Source organism: Struthio camelus, chromosome 1 (assembly GCF_040807025.1).
Source record: "Struthio camelus isolate bStrCam1 chromosome 1, bStrCam1.hap1, whole genome shotgun sequence".
NCBI classification, from domain to species: domain Eukaryota; kingdom Metazoa; phylum Chordata; class Aves; order Struthioniformes; family Struthionidae; genus Struthio; species Struthio camelus.
The window spans coordinates 205,220,698-205,239,755 of NC_090942.1; the positions used below are offsets into that span (position 1 = coordinate 205,220,698).

Genomic DNA, 19,058 nt, shown 5'->3' on the forward strand with positions numbered 1-19,058 from the left:
CCATGGTATTTGTCAAGATAGCTTTTTCTAGCTAAGGCTACGAGTTAAAATAATGCTAAAATTTGTTTAAGAATTGTGCTATTAAAATACTGCCTTTTTCCTGCACAAAGTATGCAACAATTCAGTAGTAATTGGGAAATGCCTGATATTACTAAATATTTAACAGGTAGCATCAATGACAGCAGGCTTCCTGTACGTGGTTGCTGGTAACTCCTTCCCACCAGCTTACCAGTATTCCAGGAATCTGTCCTTGTGAAGTGATATGCTAATAAACGAGACAAGTGGTTTTCAGCGCCTCTCCGCTTACCACAGCTTTACCTCAGACTTTTTCAATAAACCCTTGGTTTTAGTGCTTCCAAGAAACAAACTGCAGATAACCTTACCCGCTGATCTCAAGATGCCCCCTCTACTCTTTCACTTACAGCAAAGCACTACTGCAGACCTCAGCTCACACTTTACCTTCCGACCGGCAAAACACTGGAACCTGCACTACTACAGGCCTAGACGGACAAGCGTTAGCATCCTAAGATACTTCTCCCGGCGCCTTCATTTAGGGTTCTGCATAAATCACAATTCCAAAATTCACTTTTCTGCTGGTTCTCATCCCACAGCCAGCATTTGAGTAAACAAACAGAGATGATCTCTTCCAATAAAACAGGGTTTTACAGAATTCTCCAGCTCTAAAATCTCTGTCTTATATCCAGGTTTTACTGATCACAACCTCATATAGTAAAAGATAACATTAACAATATTACTGATGTTATCTAGGGGAAGCCAAGAATAAAATTTCATTCCATTAACCTCATTCCACTCCAAGCAATATAAAAATACCACTAGAGAACGCATTTATCAAGTATAGATAGATAGATTAGAACTCCAGTAACACGTGAAAAGCAAACAACAAAACCTCTTATATAACCCTCATCAATAAATGCCGAATCTTAACTTCATTGACATCATTATTTTGCTTCCCCCATTAAAAGCTAATGGGCAGGCCCAGCTGCCATAAATACAGCAGAAACTGGAAGAATCTTGTTATACAGTCGTGGGTCTCTTTCATTTTCTGCCCTTCTTTTTTATTATTTATTTATTTTACACCGTGCACTCAGTTTTGACACTCATTTTACGTGGAGCAGAGGTACTGAACCAGCTCAGGGAAGGGAAAAGGGAGGAAACTCTTAACTCAGTTACAGTTACCCTCTTGCTCCCCCTTGCACTAAGAGGAGGCAATTTACCGCAGCTCAGAAAAGGCAATGTGTTTCCCCATCCTTGTCAGTTCGGCTGACCAGCACACTGGTGAGCAGGCTGGAGGGGACACAGTCACCAGCTTCTTTACTCAGGGTTATCCAGAGCTTAAATCCATGTCACACCACCCAGCCCTAGGTACCGCCCCTACACCGTGCAGTCACATCGCAGCTTGTGACAATCTAGCCACTAGGACTTAGCTGATTCAGACCTGAAAAGCAAGAGATGTTATAAAACTAGACATCTAGAAGAGGGCAAAATAAAGGTTTATACTCCCCTTTAACAGCACTAAGTGCGTGGACCTGTTTCTGAATCTGTTACACAATAGGCTGTTTGTCAGAAACACATGGATAGCCCACTTGTTGCTGTGAAGTGAATAACAAAAACCGCACAGGACACGTCCTCTGACTTTCCTGCAGTACGTGTTTAAAAATGCAGTACATCGCCATCAGCTATGGATCCTCAGCCCCACCCTGTGCTTTTCCATTATATGACAGCATACAAAATCTCCCCTTCTAAATAATTAAAAATATTGTTTTAAATTACAATAAAAAGCTTAGTATTGTTAATTTTATTACACATGTGGTTGCAACTTAGATTCCACTTCATTTGTGCTGTTGAAGAACCTGAGCAACACTGAATCATGCAACTTATGTTTCACCTTGCACAAATTTGTTTAATATAGTGCCGTTACAGAGGGCTCATCCAAACCCTCATATGACTTCAATATTTTCCTTCCAAACAAAATCTGTAATGGAACAGTACAGACATGTATTTCTGAAACACAAGAAACCCCCAGGGAATTAGTCAAGATTTTTGCATGTGGAATAGTCTCACTGAGATCCCTTCAACACGGACTCAAAAATATTGGTAATACATCTTCACAAAAGAAAATAATATCCTTAGCAGAGATTTCTGTTCAGTACCTAGCTTGCAAGTGAATTCTTAAATATTAAACCCTTGAAGCAAGAAGATGACTGTAAAATGAGTTTTTAAACAAAGTAGTTTTAAAAAGGCATGAGCATTTCAAAACGGACGTGCAAAATGTGTTTTGATAAAAGAAGAAATATGAACAACTACAGTTCCTGTCCTTCCTTTAATAGGAGCTAAACCAGACCTCTTCCAGGGATAACCTCTGGAGCAGTGAGAGGATAGAAAAGATAAATATATCTTGATATATCATGGAAAAAAATAAAAGGCATACCCGTAGCTGTCTTCGCTTTCTGAATCACGCTCCTGGTCAGAATCTTTGTATTTATCAGGATCTGGAAGAGTACTTGGATCAAATTCTTCTTCACTTCCACTGTGACCAAGAAAGGCCACTGTTTCCACTCCATCCTGTAACGTGACAAATGGAGAGTTACAAGACAAACAAACGAGTCCACGTTACGTCCCACAACCCCATGAGCAGGATGCCATAACAAAAACAACATTGTTCAAAAAAGCTCACTGATATATGTTCAAATACTACTTTCCCAACCTTACCAACTTAAATCTACCAAAGCTACAAAAGGTTTTGGCAGCAACTAATCAACAGGCATCTGAGAGAAAGCCCTTAAGTAGCGTGAAACTTTACTGTTTCCCAGAAACATACTGGCAAAGAGAGATGAGCCTACAGACACACTAATCACTTGTGTGCAATGCACTTTACAAAACGCTCTGATTTAAAACTCCGTCAGGTTTCCTTGCAGTTAAACAAAATGCTGCTTATGCTGAACTAACTGTTCTAGAGGAGTTTCAACCATGCACCACAGTGGATGCGTATTCTTTAGGCCTCCTCCAAGAACCCATCTCCCCTCTCCAGAGCTCAACATGCCTCAGTCTCCTCAGCACTTCTTCGAAAGGCTGCTGGAGCTGGCACGTTTCACCAAGGGTGCTGGAGTGCCTCTCTAATTTCTTAACAAAGAGCACCAGGAAGCTACTTCTCCATAAAGGCCTAGATAATATAATAAGGCCAACTGCTTTTGCAGTGCTGAACTAACGGTAATGTTTCTGTACGTGTTTCTCTTGCTAACAAGCACAAAGGAAGCAGATATATGAATGTCATATGCAACAGTGTATGTACACATAGGGGGAAAAAACCAAAAAGCTTACAGGCACTTCTAAGCACTATGATTCCTAGATCCATACATTTCACATGGGAAAAAGAAAAACAAATGCAAAGAACCTATAATTAAAGACGTTGCTACCTTTTGTTTACATATCTAAACAACATACATATATGGTTGAATTTCCAAAGCAGTACCCGTTTAAATGATCCATCGTTCTACAAATAATTTTACATCATTAAATACTTCATTCTTCCTCTGGTTTTTCATCTGTCCATCTCTCTCCAGCCCCAGGCTCTACCGCTGCAATTAGGTATGTACACAGCTCACCACAGTAAAAAACCCTCACACCAAAGGTCCCCTGTATATTTAGATGTACAAGGAGAGAGAGGCAACTGGCTGGCCAGGGCCCAGGTTAGTCCCCACTGCACAGAGTCCCTCACTGGTCATCCAGGAGCACTTCCACAGCGCATTGGAAGGTCACCAAAGGAGCACACAGGAGAAAGGGGTAAGAGAGAGATTTGCAATCACAAGGCAGAAGAAAAGCATACGAAGCATGCATTTTGCTCTTGACTATTCTGAATGGCTGGGTATATAAAATCTCTAAAAGCACCATCAGACTCAGCAGCACTGTAAACTACCTAAGGTACCATAACGGCTAACTGAAAACCATGCTGATTACTGGGAACTTCAGGTGCTACTTTACTATAAAGTCACAAAAAATAAAAAGTAGTGGAAAGGCATTTGGAGTTAGACACTATTTTCTAACTTGCAAAAATATTATTCTCTGGTTCATCTTTTAGTACAATATTACAAAGCACTATTAACTCAACAGAAAACTACTTTTAAAGTTACCTTCTTACTAATGCATTTCCACATCTGAAAAAAATTGTACATGAAATTGTAGTTGACTTCCGCTTCTTGTAAACCTTAAACATTTGCTCTTTACTTGTCCCTCCCATTGTGTCTATTCTTTCAACACAACTGGCACATACTAACTATGTACTTGCAATAAACAAAGAGAAACACTATTCAAAGCTGTGGTATGGAACAAAGCATTGTTTAAAATGCGGATGTGAGGCTGTACTACAGAATGATGTGATACTAACATTTATTGGCAGTTATTTTTGAAGATTTGGACCATTCATTCATATACTCATTTACAGCAACAAAACGTTGACACTGCATTGTCTCCTAAGTTTTTTCATTTATGTACTGCATATATAAGGCGATTAAACATATACTGATTAGAGCTTAACTTTTGTTACACATTCACAGTCATTCTTCTAGAAGGAAATTTGCAGATACGCAGTCAAGGCACTACCTGTAGTTAGGCAAACGCTGTAAGAAATAATTGACAAAAATACTTCTTTAGTTCACCAGGAATCATGAGGTCATCTTTCTTGTAAGTATTGCCTGTTACATATTCAATTAACATATTTGTAAGTCTCTGAAATTGTCAGAAACTTTTAAATGAACATTTATCAACCACAGTTGAATAAGAGAAACTCATTATTTTTCACTCTTGCTTCAAGCTCATATCAGCCAGTTGGGAAGGAGAAATCTTATGACTGAACTTCGCATTACTTACCACAAGAACTGGAGCCAAAAAGTCAAAGACATAGTTCCATATAATAAACCCTTGTAAAAATTCTCCAGAGAAAATTCACAAATAGGATACAATTTACAAAATTTGGACTGGCTGCTTCCTATGGCAATCATCACTATCAAATAAGAGATTAACTGAGGAACAGATTTGGGCCTTCTGTCATTTAAGTCTGAGGTAGATGACAGCGTTCTTCGGAGCACAAACTACTATAAAGTTCTACCACAGAAGGAAATACATTCAGATGTCAAATCAGGTTGGTCCGGGAAACAGGACGCAGCGTCACATATCTTGCTGTTTGCACTCTGCCAAGGGGTAACAAGCTTCCTCTTTTATTACAGCCCACAGGTTGGTCTGTGCATTTTGCAATCTAGTCTTAGTACATGGAAACTTGGCATGAAGACTTTCAGTTTCGATACGGCACTGACATGAAAACATTTCTGCATTCACACAGTATCCCTCTGAGGCATAAGGAGATGCTTTTTACACAAACACAAAACTTCAGGAAAATTCAGCAAAAGCTTCAGTGCTGGAGTGTTGGGAAAACTTACTGTCATCGGCTCTCTACGCAGTACCAATTCAGCAATGATCACGCTCTTCCTAATTTTATACGTTTTAGAAACGCACGCAAGGCGAGGGCAGGCTCCTCTACAGAGTTTTTGTCCTGCTTCAAGACAGAACACCATTAGCTCAACTTCTACTTATCTTTGTTATGAGATGAAACGAGAACCTCCCTTCTTCGTAAAGAAGCCCGAATAGCTCATGGAGCTCATGTAAATGTGTTAGGCACGCTAATAGAAGCTTAAAAATGAAGGAATTGATGGGCACTTTTAAGGAGACAGACACTCGAGGGACTAGAATCTTCCGAATAGTGGAAGGATGTCTCATTTCTACCAGGCATTAGGCCTTCAGGTGAAAAGTATCTATTACAATAAGATAAACAGGGAGGGCAGAAAAACATACCATGAAAGACTGCACATACATAAAAGATGCTACATTTTACAGGATTTAATTAATAAAATTCATATATAATATAGTTATTTAATTTATAGCAAATTTAATTTAATAGGTGTTTTTTAATCAGATTAAATTTTATTGAGTTGCACTTCCTATGTCCAAACCCTTAAGCAATTCATCAGTTCCTAGTAACCGGGTTGAGGGGGAGAAAGAATTGTTTCAGAATTGCCAAGTCTGTCCACAGTACTTTATGTAAAGCTCAGTGAAGGAGTGTTGCCGATTAATTAAAAATAAGTTTGTGGCTCGTCTAGACAATCAGCTCCTTTTGAGATATGTCACCTTTGGCTTTTGTTAATAAAGCATGTGGCCTCTCCTAGTAAGTGATGTTTGTGGCTTAACATTAAACAAAGTAAGCTTTAAATATTGTTAGTAAGTTACTCCATATAAGTACACAACTTTTCAAAATTTAGCGTATTAAGGTTCACATAAAAGGATACTTAAAAATATAATATAAACCCTTTCATAAACTGATGGCATTCCAAATTTTATTAATTTTCTTTTTTCCACAATTATTTTTCACACAAAAGTGAGAGCTGGTTTTGCATCATTTTTATGATGGAACATATTCACAGAAAGGGAGGTGCTGGGACATTTCTTCAAAGCCATCTGACTCTGGATTGCCCTGACCTCCTTGTGGGGGGTCATAACCTGATCTCTTAACCCAGAATACTTTGTCCCCAGCTAATACACAGTTGCTCTGTTATTTCATCATCTACACTGCCTTAAGGAAATACAGCTATTCTTGTGGTTCACAAATAGAAAAGCAGCCTTTGATGTAGCTGGGGTGTTTGATCCAATACTTGCTTGGAAGATCAAGCCTCAGACCTCAGCCTGGATACTGACTGGGAGCCAGTGGAGCAAACTGAGTGCAGATCTAATGTACAAAGAGCTGCCTAAACCACCTACAAACGTGTCAGCCACACTGCATACTATCTAAAGGTCATCAATAGCCTTCATATCCAGCTCGACCTAAACTGAATTACAAAGGTCCTGCCTGGAGGTGACAAACACATAGAGCACCATTACACTGAGGCAAGGATCATTTTTTCTTCTAAGTTAAAAGGAAAAAGGCCATACTTCTAAGATGATGTTTAATGTCAACCTTCATGAACTGCGATCAAGTCACAGGAGCTTTCTCCCTGTTATCTTCTACCATTTGTCACTTGCATCAAAATCATCTTGAACATTAATCCTAACAGGTGACATCTACTTCTCTTCTGCAATTTGTCCTGTCACTCCTCCTAGGCTTGTTTCTTCTTACATGTAGGTAGTAAGAGGAAGCAGCGTACAAAAGGGTGGGAAGAGCAGAGAACATGTTGTTGTTGCAGGACTTCCTGATCTCACGGTCTGAAGCTTGCAGATGCTTTTGAGGCACACAACAGAAAGCCAAGGATTTGGACGTGAATAGGGTCAACTATTTCTGGAGTTTCAAGGGTCTAGCCAGATGGCTGCAATAGTTTAAATGTGTTTACTACCGAAGGTTGGTACACAAAAATTGGAGAAACCACGGTGGTAGTTTAACTCTTGGTGACAGATATAGACTTTGATGCTGAGATGTTCTAACTTGTCTTCCAAACGTTGGAAGGAGTCAATCAGAGCTTCTGGATTTCACGTCACTTTAAAGGGAGACCATTCTTGTTCTTCAATGGAGGTGATAGCTAGGTCTTGGCTGCTTCTTCAAAGCGCTCACCCTTCCCAAGCAGCATCAGTCTCACCAACGTTCGATTTCATCCAGTTGTTCTTTGTTTATTTTTAAGCAATCTGACATCTTCAAAAATAAAATTAGCATAGCTGATGCAGTAGAATCTTACTGTATACCAGTGATCTAAAAGAATGTCCTTAAAAATACTTTATTTTCTTTCTGAGCATTCCTATATGCTCAACATATTATGGCTAGTGAACGGGTAAGCCTTTATTCCAAACCAGTACATGCTGATACATATATACCGCCATGCCAATTTTTAGAGCGTAAATGTAACAAAGGAATCTACTTTTAAAATTTCTCCTGCTACCAGCACAGTTCAGAACCATGGAAAATACAAAAATCATAAAAATTTCACATTCACATTCTACTTTTTGATAGTAAAGCTCCTCTAGATACCATAGTAGAAGGCATACATTTATTGGTAAACCTGATTTTTTGTAAAGTACTTAAATTCTGTATTAAGAGTTAATAACAAACATGATAAATGCATACTGAGAAAGATTCTATCATGCCTAGCACTTCATCTGTGACCTATGCAAGGGTAAATTTTGATCTAAAAAAATCTCTCTACAAATGAAATTCACACGAACAAAGAACACATTCTGAATACATCAACAGTTTTATTAACTTAACTATTATATACCTGTTTTATCTGAAAGCCAGTGCAATCTAGTTTGAAATAATTATTCTAAATTGGGTACACAGCATTTTAAAGTATTCACTGCAAAGGCATTTAAAGAAGGAGAGCATTAGAAATCTGACTTGGGTAGAAAGTGGTTTAAGCTTTCATTTTCACGGGTTATACACTATCACATCACACCAGAACACAGGAAACTGCACTATCACTTTAGGCCAAGTTCTCTATTGCCACAAGCAACCATACCATTTGAGCAATCAACCTCATGCTTTTATTGATCTGCATCTCATAACCAGTTGGCTAGTTCTGCCCCATTATTCAAATGGGAATGCTCTTTCAAAAAGTCAGTTATACAGTGATTAAAAATCCCTTTATAATTAAACCTGCTTTGGCTCATATTCGTTTATACCCATTTGTTCTCGGGCCAAAAAGACAAGGTGAAGCTCCTGGAGGGTTCCACCCCATATTTTTACTGATTGAGAAGGATTTGTGAGTGCACTTCCATGTTATCTAAATGACATTGATTAGGATGGGACTTTGACCTTCTTCAGCAGCAATTTGCAATGCAGTGTATTTACAAACTCCTGCTAACCTAAAGATTAAATTCTGCAAATTTCTGAGAAAATCATCCAAAGACTTTTTTCTCCAGCGTATTTGCTCTTCTTTGCAGTTGAATTATATAATGGCTACATCTCATGATTAGGCCTTATGCTTTTAATTCTTTATTTTACTCCTAAAAGCCCTTCATAGATGCTCACTGTAAATACAAGATTTTTTTAATTGTTACTGGCTATAATTTTCAATGTGATTACAATAAAAGGGCAACCTAATACAATTCTGATGTTAAAAGTCAGGATAAAACAATTATACTGTTAATTTGATTCATGTTACCGACATGAAAATACAACTTAAACAAGATAAATGAAGTTACTATGAAAACGAAGGTAGGTAGCACTGGTAGCAAAATACACAACAGAATACATAAAAATTTGACAAACAAAAGGGTTCATCCTACTGCACATAACAACCTTGATTTCAGAGAGTGATAGTTCACAGATTTACAGTGAACTGAAAAGTGAAAGCCCAGTGTAATGAAATAGGAGCACAGGCACACAGTTGCTTTATTTGCCATAAAGAATCAAGCCTAGGATGTTTAGCACTATAAGCAAACCTCTGGCATTTCAGCTAACAGCGTAATAGCTTAATCTCTAGAAAAGTATAAAGGTTCCAGTATTTGCCATGCCAGCACCTGGACACAGAAGGCAGTATGCATATCAAATCACCGTCGGAATGAAAACTGATTCAAAACATTTAACAATGCAAAGGCTCCAAAGTGGAAAAGTCTAAACAATTTTTAATCTGAAATCTTTCTAATACCAGATTGTTAAGTATTACTTTGTGTGCAAGGGAGCAAGTACTACAGGACCTCCCCCCCCTCCCCGTGCCTTATAAAAAAATGCAAAAAAGCCCTAGGAGAATCAAACATGTCAAATACATGTCCAAAAGTCTAAGGGCCGCTTACAAAAAATAAAAAATGACATCCTGGAACACTGCTTTTAAATTTATATTCTACACATGTAATCCTTGACCTATCTCTTTACATTCCCCTCCTCTCTCTTTCTCTTTACTTCTAGGTTCGCAGCAGTCATGGCTGTCAGCCCAAACACAGAAAACAATTCTCCAAAGACTTCTCTCTCTGTGTTCACACATTCAGCACATCAGTCGTCTCCAGGGAACCCCTGCACATGTCCACTGAGACAGCCCCCGCAGAAAAGATTTCTCTTTGTATCCCTTTGCGGCACTTTTGAACGAGGCAGAAGAAACTGCATTCTTTCCTGCTATGCAGCAAAAGTACCCACAGCCAGGACTATACAGCGTAGACTGAAAGCAAAGATCATCATTTGTTCAGTAACTGTTATATTTTTCTTGAATAAACAGATCAACAGCAGCATTTAACACAAAATAATCACAAGAAATGTTGTTAAGTCACGCAATTCCTTTAAACTAGTTAGTGCTGCTCTTCCCTTGAAACAACCGATTTGTATTCAGTGAATGAGAGAAAGAACAACATTGGTACTGTTCACTGGATAAGCTTTCCTATGATGGTAAGACTCATTTTCACTACACTGGGCAAGTTATGTACTCTAAACACTGTGCAAAATAGGTTTGTAAAATAGCATGTTTACAGGGAGCAAAAATATGAATTAAATGAATTCCCCACATCTATTTGAAGCTGAAATACTGAAATTCATTTGAACTGCCACTGGTGCTTCTACATACAGAACACAGGAAAAGAAACAGTAAGAACTATTGCTGCTTATGGTACTTACTTAATTGGTTGCTGTTAGAAGGAGAAACAAACTTGCACTCATGAGGCCCCCTTCAACAGTAGCAATAGTTTCCTGTTTGTAAATAATTAAGATACTGCCTAGCTGAGGCTTATTCGACTATGAAAAGCTGCACATTTGAGAGTCATTTATTATTAATTGTTTTGTTGTAGAATCCATGTTCCCAAGTCACGGATCCCATTCTACTTTGTGTTGTAAATCTGTGCAAAAGACAGTTCCTGGCCCAAAGAGCGTATGGGTTAACTAGCAGACTAGTGAGACCAGATGAATACAGTCTGATGAAGTACACAGAAGCGAGCTGCCCGGGACAGGTTATGAGCGCTGGCCACAATACATCAGGAGGCCTGCCTTTCATACTTCCACAGGCTTTGTTGCAAGGAGGATCTTGAACGAAGAACTGGAAAAAGCTTCGGAGGTAGACTGGCAGCCATCCACAGGCAGCTTTTGTTGAGTGAGAGGAAAAGCGGAGACCAGAAAAAGAAAAAAAGGAAAGAAAAATCACTGTTTGAGAAGTGAGCAAGCGGGTGATAAGGGGCGAGAACTAAGCTCTTGATACCAATTGAGTGATGACAGGCCATGAAGGATGCTGAGCACGAAGGGCCTGTAGAGAGACACAAAGAGTGGTAACTTTGCAGCAGCTTTTTGAATACATATGAATGGAGCAAAACAGCATTCATAAAGGAAGGCAGAAAGGACGATGAAGAAGTCAAGACATAAAATGACAATATCCCTTGATGATAGTTTTATCCATGTGAATGAATAGAAAGTCATGCCTCAGAAACGTCAAATGGGAAGAAAAAGAAAATATATACATGAGGCAAGATCTTTTAGACCTGCCAACTATATGGAAGAAACACAATTTTCTCCTCTAAATTTTTTTTAAAAGGTAACTTCAAAGTGAAATATAAGTTAAAAATAATTGCTGAGAGTTACTGTTATTCAGGGAATTTGAGACAAAGGAAAGAGCATGTGTGCAATAGAGACCAGAAATATTATTAAGGTACAGGGAGAAGCAACATAATGATTCTCTTTTGGGAAACAGATAATGTAATTTATCATCTGTGGAAAATAAAGGGACAAAAAGAGGATTAAGAAACATTTAGATATGCAGTTATCAAAGATGATACTAAGGTATAGGCTTAAGCAAGAGATAGTGATGATACCCACAGTGACCAAGAAAGAAGATACCAAAGAAGGTACAATTTTTTTCTTGAGAACTGCCTAAACCATGAAACATCAGAGAAAGAAGCTAAGATCTTAATTTGGACAGAAGGATAGAGCTGGAGTGGAAAGACAGAACTGCAACTCATTACCACAGAAATGAATTTGTGTTCATGGATGAGATTTCTCCACTGATGAGGAGAGGAAAAAAAGCAAAAGGCAGAGCTGTGCAAAACGTTGTCATGAAAGGAGACTGAAGATTATGAAATTCCTGAAATTCTGAAGGAGAAATTACTAGAGATGACAATGAGCGAAAGTGAGGGTGGGCACATCTACCTGAAAAACCTCTAAAAAAAAAATTACCCCCAAGATTTGAAATGAAGAAGCTGGTGACACAGATGAAGGCGGAAGGCCAGGGAAGGCAAAGACATACACAATCTTCTGAGAAACGCAAATGTAGAATCAATGAAGTCTAAAAACTGAAAGCTGGAAAGAAAATGGTTCATAGTAGAATCACATGAAAGAAATCAGAGACATCAGCTCCAGAAGGAGCCTTAGTAAGTTTGAAGCTGAGAAGGTGAAAGATGCAAATAGGGTGAGCGATGAGGACGACGGGGAAATTTTAAAATTGTTGAGTCTAAAGCATGTGTGTATCATAAAGCAAATCTCAGAATACAGAGAGAGAAAAAAATGACAGCAAGTTAAAGGAAGGGCAATAGGTTGAGGGAATGAGATCACTAACACAAATAGAACAGTTAGTCTCCAAACATTACAAGAAAGTGTTATTATATTCACTCATCCTTCTTGCAAGAAACTGGTGAGATCCTATTAGGAAAGACAGAATTGGAAGCATGAGGAGGGAAGAATTGGGGAAATATTTTAAAAAGGCAGTGATGGCATCTGGCAATGGAGATATGTGAGGTTAAAATGTTTGCAGATGGAGAGAGTAAATTTGGAGTGAGGAAAGCCAGCATGATCACGGAACTTCTACCTTAGATCCCATCCAGCATAAGGTCAGGAACAAAGAGAGAAAGCTAAGGAGCGGTTTGGCAAAGCAGATCTTGTAATGGTAGCAAAAGACTTAGAATGGAGAAGAGCATCACATCAAGAGAATAAGTAACAATGCAGTGCAGATAAAAGACAGAAATCAACAGCACCGTTGGAGCAGACACCATGGAGAGGCCAAGTGAACAACCAGTGAGTAAGCAGCAGCCTGATTAACATCAGGCCTCTCAGAGAGCAGGATCCATGTAGGAGGAAAATCAGAGTGCAAAAATATTTGGAGCAATGTGGTGAAGGGAGGAGGAAAAAAAAAAAAAGACCCCAGACAACTTCCCATCAAAAGCCTAAGCATCTGCTTAATAAATTATTAATTAAATTAAATATATCAGTGATGGATCATGAAGGAATCACATTGTACTATCTCAAACAAAAGTCTTTCATTTTTGTACTGTTAAAATGTTTTAATGTATTTCCAGTTATTAACAACTTTAGTTTCCAGTATTTGAAATACAAGTGGTATACAAATGTTAAGAGTAGAAAATCTGGCACTCATCGGAATATGTAATCAGTATATAACAGATCTCTAACCGATTTCTTTCCACCCGCCAAAAGCCCCTACCCCATACTTGCAGCAAAGCAGTCTCAAACACATTACAGGCACCGAAACCATCTTTACAAATTTTAACCTAGGCAAATGCCATTTTCAGCTGTGGACATAGTATGCCTCTCACTTGCTCATTCACTTGCCTGTTCATTTTAGCAACATCTGAAAAATCTTTATACTGCATAAATAATGTATTATATCCATAACAACAGGACATAGTACACTGCATGATTGATTACCTTGGCATTTAGCTCTTGGGAGAATAGCTTTTGTGAAACATGGCTCTATTGGATGCTCAGAAAATTACATTTTGGTAAAACTGTCTGAGGGATCAAACTTATGGGCAGTTAGACAAAACGTTATTAACTCACAGAAAGATACCAACTTTAATTTTCCATATTGTACCAAACCTATGCCACTTTGCATTTGTTTCTTGAGAAATTAGAGGCAGTAAAATCAGGGTGCACCAACTTAAATTGGCGATTAAAATTTGTAATTGCAATCATAATTAAAATCAGCAAACACTTCATTCACACTTCAAGTAAACAATGTTTCTCTTGTTTTACAGTTGTGAGTATTCTGAAGCAAGGCTATTTTTCACTGGCTTTTACACAGAATTTGGTACTATTTTAGGCTGACCAGAATGCACATCACTTTTATTTAAGCAATTATACAGCTGAACATAAATCTATTTAAAGTTTCAATATTTCCTTTTCCATTACATTAGCAAATCGTGAATATGCCATTGCTTATTTACCAAATGATTAATTTTTTAATCATGATTAGTGTCACGTTGACTTTTATTCCATCTGAAATGGAAACAGATTTCAAGCAGAACTTTCATTATCTTATATAAAATATATACCTCATGTATATTATTTTCAAGCTATTGCTAATTAATAAGTGAAGTAGAACCATCTTAAATACAACTGCTGCACACAAGAAAAATTAAATTTATCCAAACAGCTTCTATTCCTTAAACTAACATTTATTAAGATATTCCTTCTCTGCTGCTAACAAAGAACTTTTACGGCCTCTGAGCATTCCTTCTTACAAGATTTTGGTATGGCTCATACCCTCAGATCTAATTTCTATTCATCAACTGAAAGAGGAAAGCAAGAATAAACAATGATACCTAGTTCTTTAAATTCTAATAACATTTTTCAAGCTCCAATTAACTATACATTGAATTGAACCAATCGAGTATGTTCAAATGAAGAAAATATTGCTTCCTTTGAACCTGGAAAGGAAGCAATTGTTATGAAAACACACTTTTGGAACAGTTCTCTAAATCATGGAACTTGATCAACATCTGTATTTATTGCTTGAATTGTTCATTTTTACATTATTTTAGTAGATTCTACGTAGACCGTTCCTTACCACTTTCAAGTAACCTAATATTTTTAATTTCTCATAAAGAAAAAAAAATGTATTTAACTTAAATTGTGAATTTAAATAACCGTTTTGATCTTTTTACTGAGCTGTTGACTTTCACTTACCACGTTCCAAATAAGCGTAAGAGAGAATATGGATTGGGTGTTTTGTTTTGTTTTGTGTTTTAATATCCTTCCCCCAAATACTTGCAACACACATACAAAATGCAAAAGGGGAGTAAAAGCAAGATGGGTAAATGTTAATCTCATTTACTTAAAATAAATCATAGCATGTTTAGAAAGCTGTCACAAAAAGTAATTTTATCCTAACTTTACTGCTCATTTTAAACTCCAGTGCAAACAGCTCATTTGCTCTACTGACTTTGTGTTATACAGTCTGCTTGCAACCACACTTTGCTGTACATTAGTAAATACTGAAAATAGAAATAGCTAACCGAAAACAAGATCTATAAGATCTATTGGTTTAGGTGTAGCCATATTGCAAGTTCTCATTAATTTGCCAGCCACAGAGCATCCTAATGTGCCACCACAACAAACAATTTAGTACAGACCCAAGACAGGCTTTGTGTATACATAACACAGTGGAAACTACTGTCCTTACTAGAAATACATATAGCCTACTAAATAAAAATTAAAACATATGCCTGACTGCAACAATGTACTATATAATATTCATGAGTTCAAGCAGGTCGTTTAGACTCTAACTCCTCCCTATGGCACCATCCTCCAAAATCTTTATTTTAAATGAATAAAATCAACTCACTCCAGACTTTTTGCCATGAAAAGCTCAAAGACATGACTTAGGTAAATTGATGTAACAATAACTTCTTGGGACTGACAGCAACTGGATGTGGACTGCTCCATTAATCTCAGTACGCCAGTAATTCCAAAACCTACAGATAAATATTGTCAAATGCTCACTCACAGCAGTTCCCAAGAAACACCCAGGGAATGGGCTTGTTCCATAAACCCAAACTGTCTCATGCCTTTCTCGATAGGATATTTCCAACGCTGATACAGAGGCCTCTCTTTGACACACTACAGAGCAATCGTGTCAAGAGAAAACCTACAGGATTTGCAGAAAAAACAGAGCTGGTGGTCACCTCCTCCATCCTCTTCCTCCTCCATGAGTGAATAAGCTACAGCTGAAACATTCCTATCTTTATTTCTAAAGCTTCCAGTGATGAGAAAACCACAGTCTCCTCACACAACTTATACTAGTATTTAGCTCATTGGACTAAATTAGCATTGGACTACTATTTCTCAAATCTGTATCGATCTTCCCTTTTACAAACTCATTACTTTTTGCCCCACAGGCAATGAGCTGCAAGGTCAGACTGCACTTTTACTTTTCAAGTACTCTACCTATTTCCTGACTTTCTCTTCTCTAGATCAGGCCTCCGAATGCGTAGCTCATAAGCTGGGATACAGCTGTCAGGGTAACTTTTTTGGTCAGCTGAAAACTGAGGCGCAGCTGTCCTGTTCAGGGACGAGAAGACTCTCCAAGGTGACATACTGGGCAGCTCACCAGTAAAACACCCTTTGGCTCCCACCCAGCAGACCTGATTGATCAGACTGACAAGAAATGCTCCCGTCCACACTGGCCAGCCCTCGGGAGAAGGACGCACTGCCCCATGGTGCCCACGTCAACCAAGCAGCATGCGCAAGCTCCACTGGCCTAGTGGGCTGCCGAGGCATGGGCACCAGCCCAGCCTCTCCGCTTCGCGCCAAGAGAAAGCAGGAGGGACCTGGAAAGATAAAGAAGGTGGTAGGAGGGTATAGGGAGGAGCGCGGCAAAATGGAAAAGGAAATGGAAGACAAAGAACCAAACAAAGCTGGAAGAGGAGAGGAGAACGGCTGTAGGAAGGAGAATGGTGCAACATGCTGTGGGTTATTAACAGTCCTGGGCTACTGCGGGTTATAAACAGTCCAGTCCTATCGTTTAAGCTGGACTCCCCTGCTTGAGGCAGAACTGTTCAGCTCCTTCAGTCTTTGCGGAGCACTGAAAGCCTGGACACAGCATAAAAGATGTAAAATACATAACAAATAATGCAGGAGATTCCGTGTTATTTGTTTTCATGTTGAACACATTCATATCATATGGTAACTTTTAAAAAAACCTTCACAGAACTTTTTGGCTTCTGTGCCAGTATAGTCAGATCTGAGCACCCTGAAAGCAAATCTAGGACCCAGTCTGTCAGGGAGCACTGAAGGTCCTGGCTATATGCCATCGCTAGAGTACCAAACTCACAGGCACGTACCTCTGCATGCTGAGTTATATATCCCCTCCAAGTTACCGAAGCACACATGCAACCTACTGCATCTCTCTCTACAGGTCCCACCGAAGTCTTTAGGGGATTCAAATAACAGTCCACCCAATGCATCAGATCGCAGGATGGCACTTTAACCCGTAATTCCTGTTTTTACAGCAAATCACTACTTCTTAAGCCAAGAAAAAATAATAATCATAACAACATTGGTAAAAAAGGTTTCACCATTGCAGAAATAAATGTTTAGAAATCTTTCCTAAACAGCTTAGGGAAGGTACAGGATTTACTATAGAGTCCTACTATTATTTCCTTTAAACCCTTTCTCAAGATACGCTCGGGGCAGAGAACCTACAAAACTGCAAAATGGATTTATTAAAAAGGCAATTAGAAGTCACTGATATTTACTGACTCAATCCCAACAACCATCCAAACCCAGTAACTATAAAATATCCTGTACATAAAAGTTACAGTTAGCTGCCATTTTCTCTCATAGCTGTCATACAGTTTCCTAGGTTTACATAACTCCTCAAACTCTTAAATTGTTGAGTACTTAAAATGGCAGGTGAAAACCTTTTGGGGGTGGGGGAGGGCGCTTAGAAACCTTTTTCATCCGCTATGCTAAACAAAGGCAAACAAAAAACCCTTTAAATGTGACCCTGAAACAAGCTTTAACATTAATACAATTTTAGAGACTTAGCAGTATTTCTCCATTTGAGAAATGATGGAGCTAGGTGCCTGGTCCTCTTTACACAAGTTACACATCTTTGCAAATGGAATACTTAACCTTAAAAACAATATTTTTACTTTCTTCAAGACTACTAATCCTCAGAGTAGACAAGTTCAGAATTTCAGCTTTATGAAGTCACTAAAATTATTTCTTCCTCAGAAAACCTACCCGATTATAAAATCATGTTATGACTTAATTGTATCCACAAACCTATCTCTTCACATATGTAACTTAAATGCGTTAAGCTTCCTTTTTAAGTTCTTGCAGTTTCACAAAATTTTGAGGATAAAATTTAATGACTTATATAAAATAAGTAAATCATTTGTTACATCAAATTCTACTTGGCATACAATATTAGTGCAGAGAACATTTGCTGGAGGTACTGTTAAGTGAAAATCCTTGTTACATTATGCATGACTCCCCAAAGCACTGAGTTCATAACATCCATCATGAAATTCAGAATATATAACTACATTTAGAAAGAAGTACATTCAGACCTGTGATCAGCATTCTGATATCTCCAGTTATGAGTTTTAATTAAACTTGTTTTTGTATTAAATCCATTTTTATTAAATAGGCATAGAATCATGTTTCATACATTATGCATAACTAAAAAGAGACAAGAAAGTTATTTGTAAATGCCTTCTCTTAAAAGCATATCATAATTCAAGTCACTGTTCCATAAACTCTCCTTACAATTCTGATGAAGTGGCATCACCAGTGAACATAAGCTACCTCTCCGAGGCCTTCAGCCACCTCATCAGCAATCTATTTCAGCACAGATACTTCTACATGGGAAGACAAGCTGATAAATGAGATGTTTAGATTAAACAGAGGATGGATTATTTTTCTGCCAGTATGTAAATTATTAAAAAACAAACACACAAACAAACACACAAACAAGAGATTCCCAGGCACTTTGGACACACCAGACTAACTCTAAGATTCCATAAATTCCCTTTCTTTATTATGGAAAATCTTTTACCACTAAACAGATGAGGTCAAATTCTCTCTCCATTTTCCACACACTACATCACATTTCAGGAATCTTTATCATTTCCTAGTATTACAAATAATACAAAGATGCATCTAGAAGAAGGTCAGAAGGCTGAAGTCGTAATCTGCTTGCTCTCAGAAGCTGCATCTTCGGCAGCAGAGACGACAGAACTGCATAGAAAGTAGCTCTTTAAACCACCAGTTTATATGCCACTCTGCATACAAAAACCAAATGCCTTCATTCCGGATTGTGCCATTGCGCTGTGCTGTAACTCATGATGAGTTCAGTTGACCCCAA

At 38.2% G+C, this 19,058-nt stretch overlaps 1 protein-coding gene across 3 annotated transcripts in view; it reads right to left on the reverse strand.

Annotated features, from left to right (window-relative positions):
- The window catches only part of DDX10 (DEAD-box helicase 10), a 206,030-nt gene that overhangs the window by 12,344 nt on the left and 174,628 nt on the right, over positions 1-19,058 (reverse strand). The window contains exons 17-18 of one of the 3 annotated variants that reach the window (XM_068930312.1): positions 11,163-11,207; positions 8,226-11,047 (exon numbers count right to left, since the gene is read on the reverse strand). In XM_068930312.1, the coding sequence (XP_068786413.1) occupies positions 10,958-11,047; positions 11,163-11,207 (135 nt within the window). In that variant the 3' untranslated portion in view covers positions 8,226-10,957. Of the gene's footprint in view, positions 1-2,449; positions 2,584-6,433; positions 11,048-11,162; positions 11,208-19,058 lie in introns of those variants that run through there. The other 2 variants (XM_068930311.1, XM_068930313.1) reach the window with 2 other exon arrangements.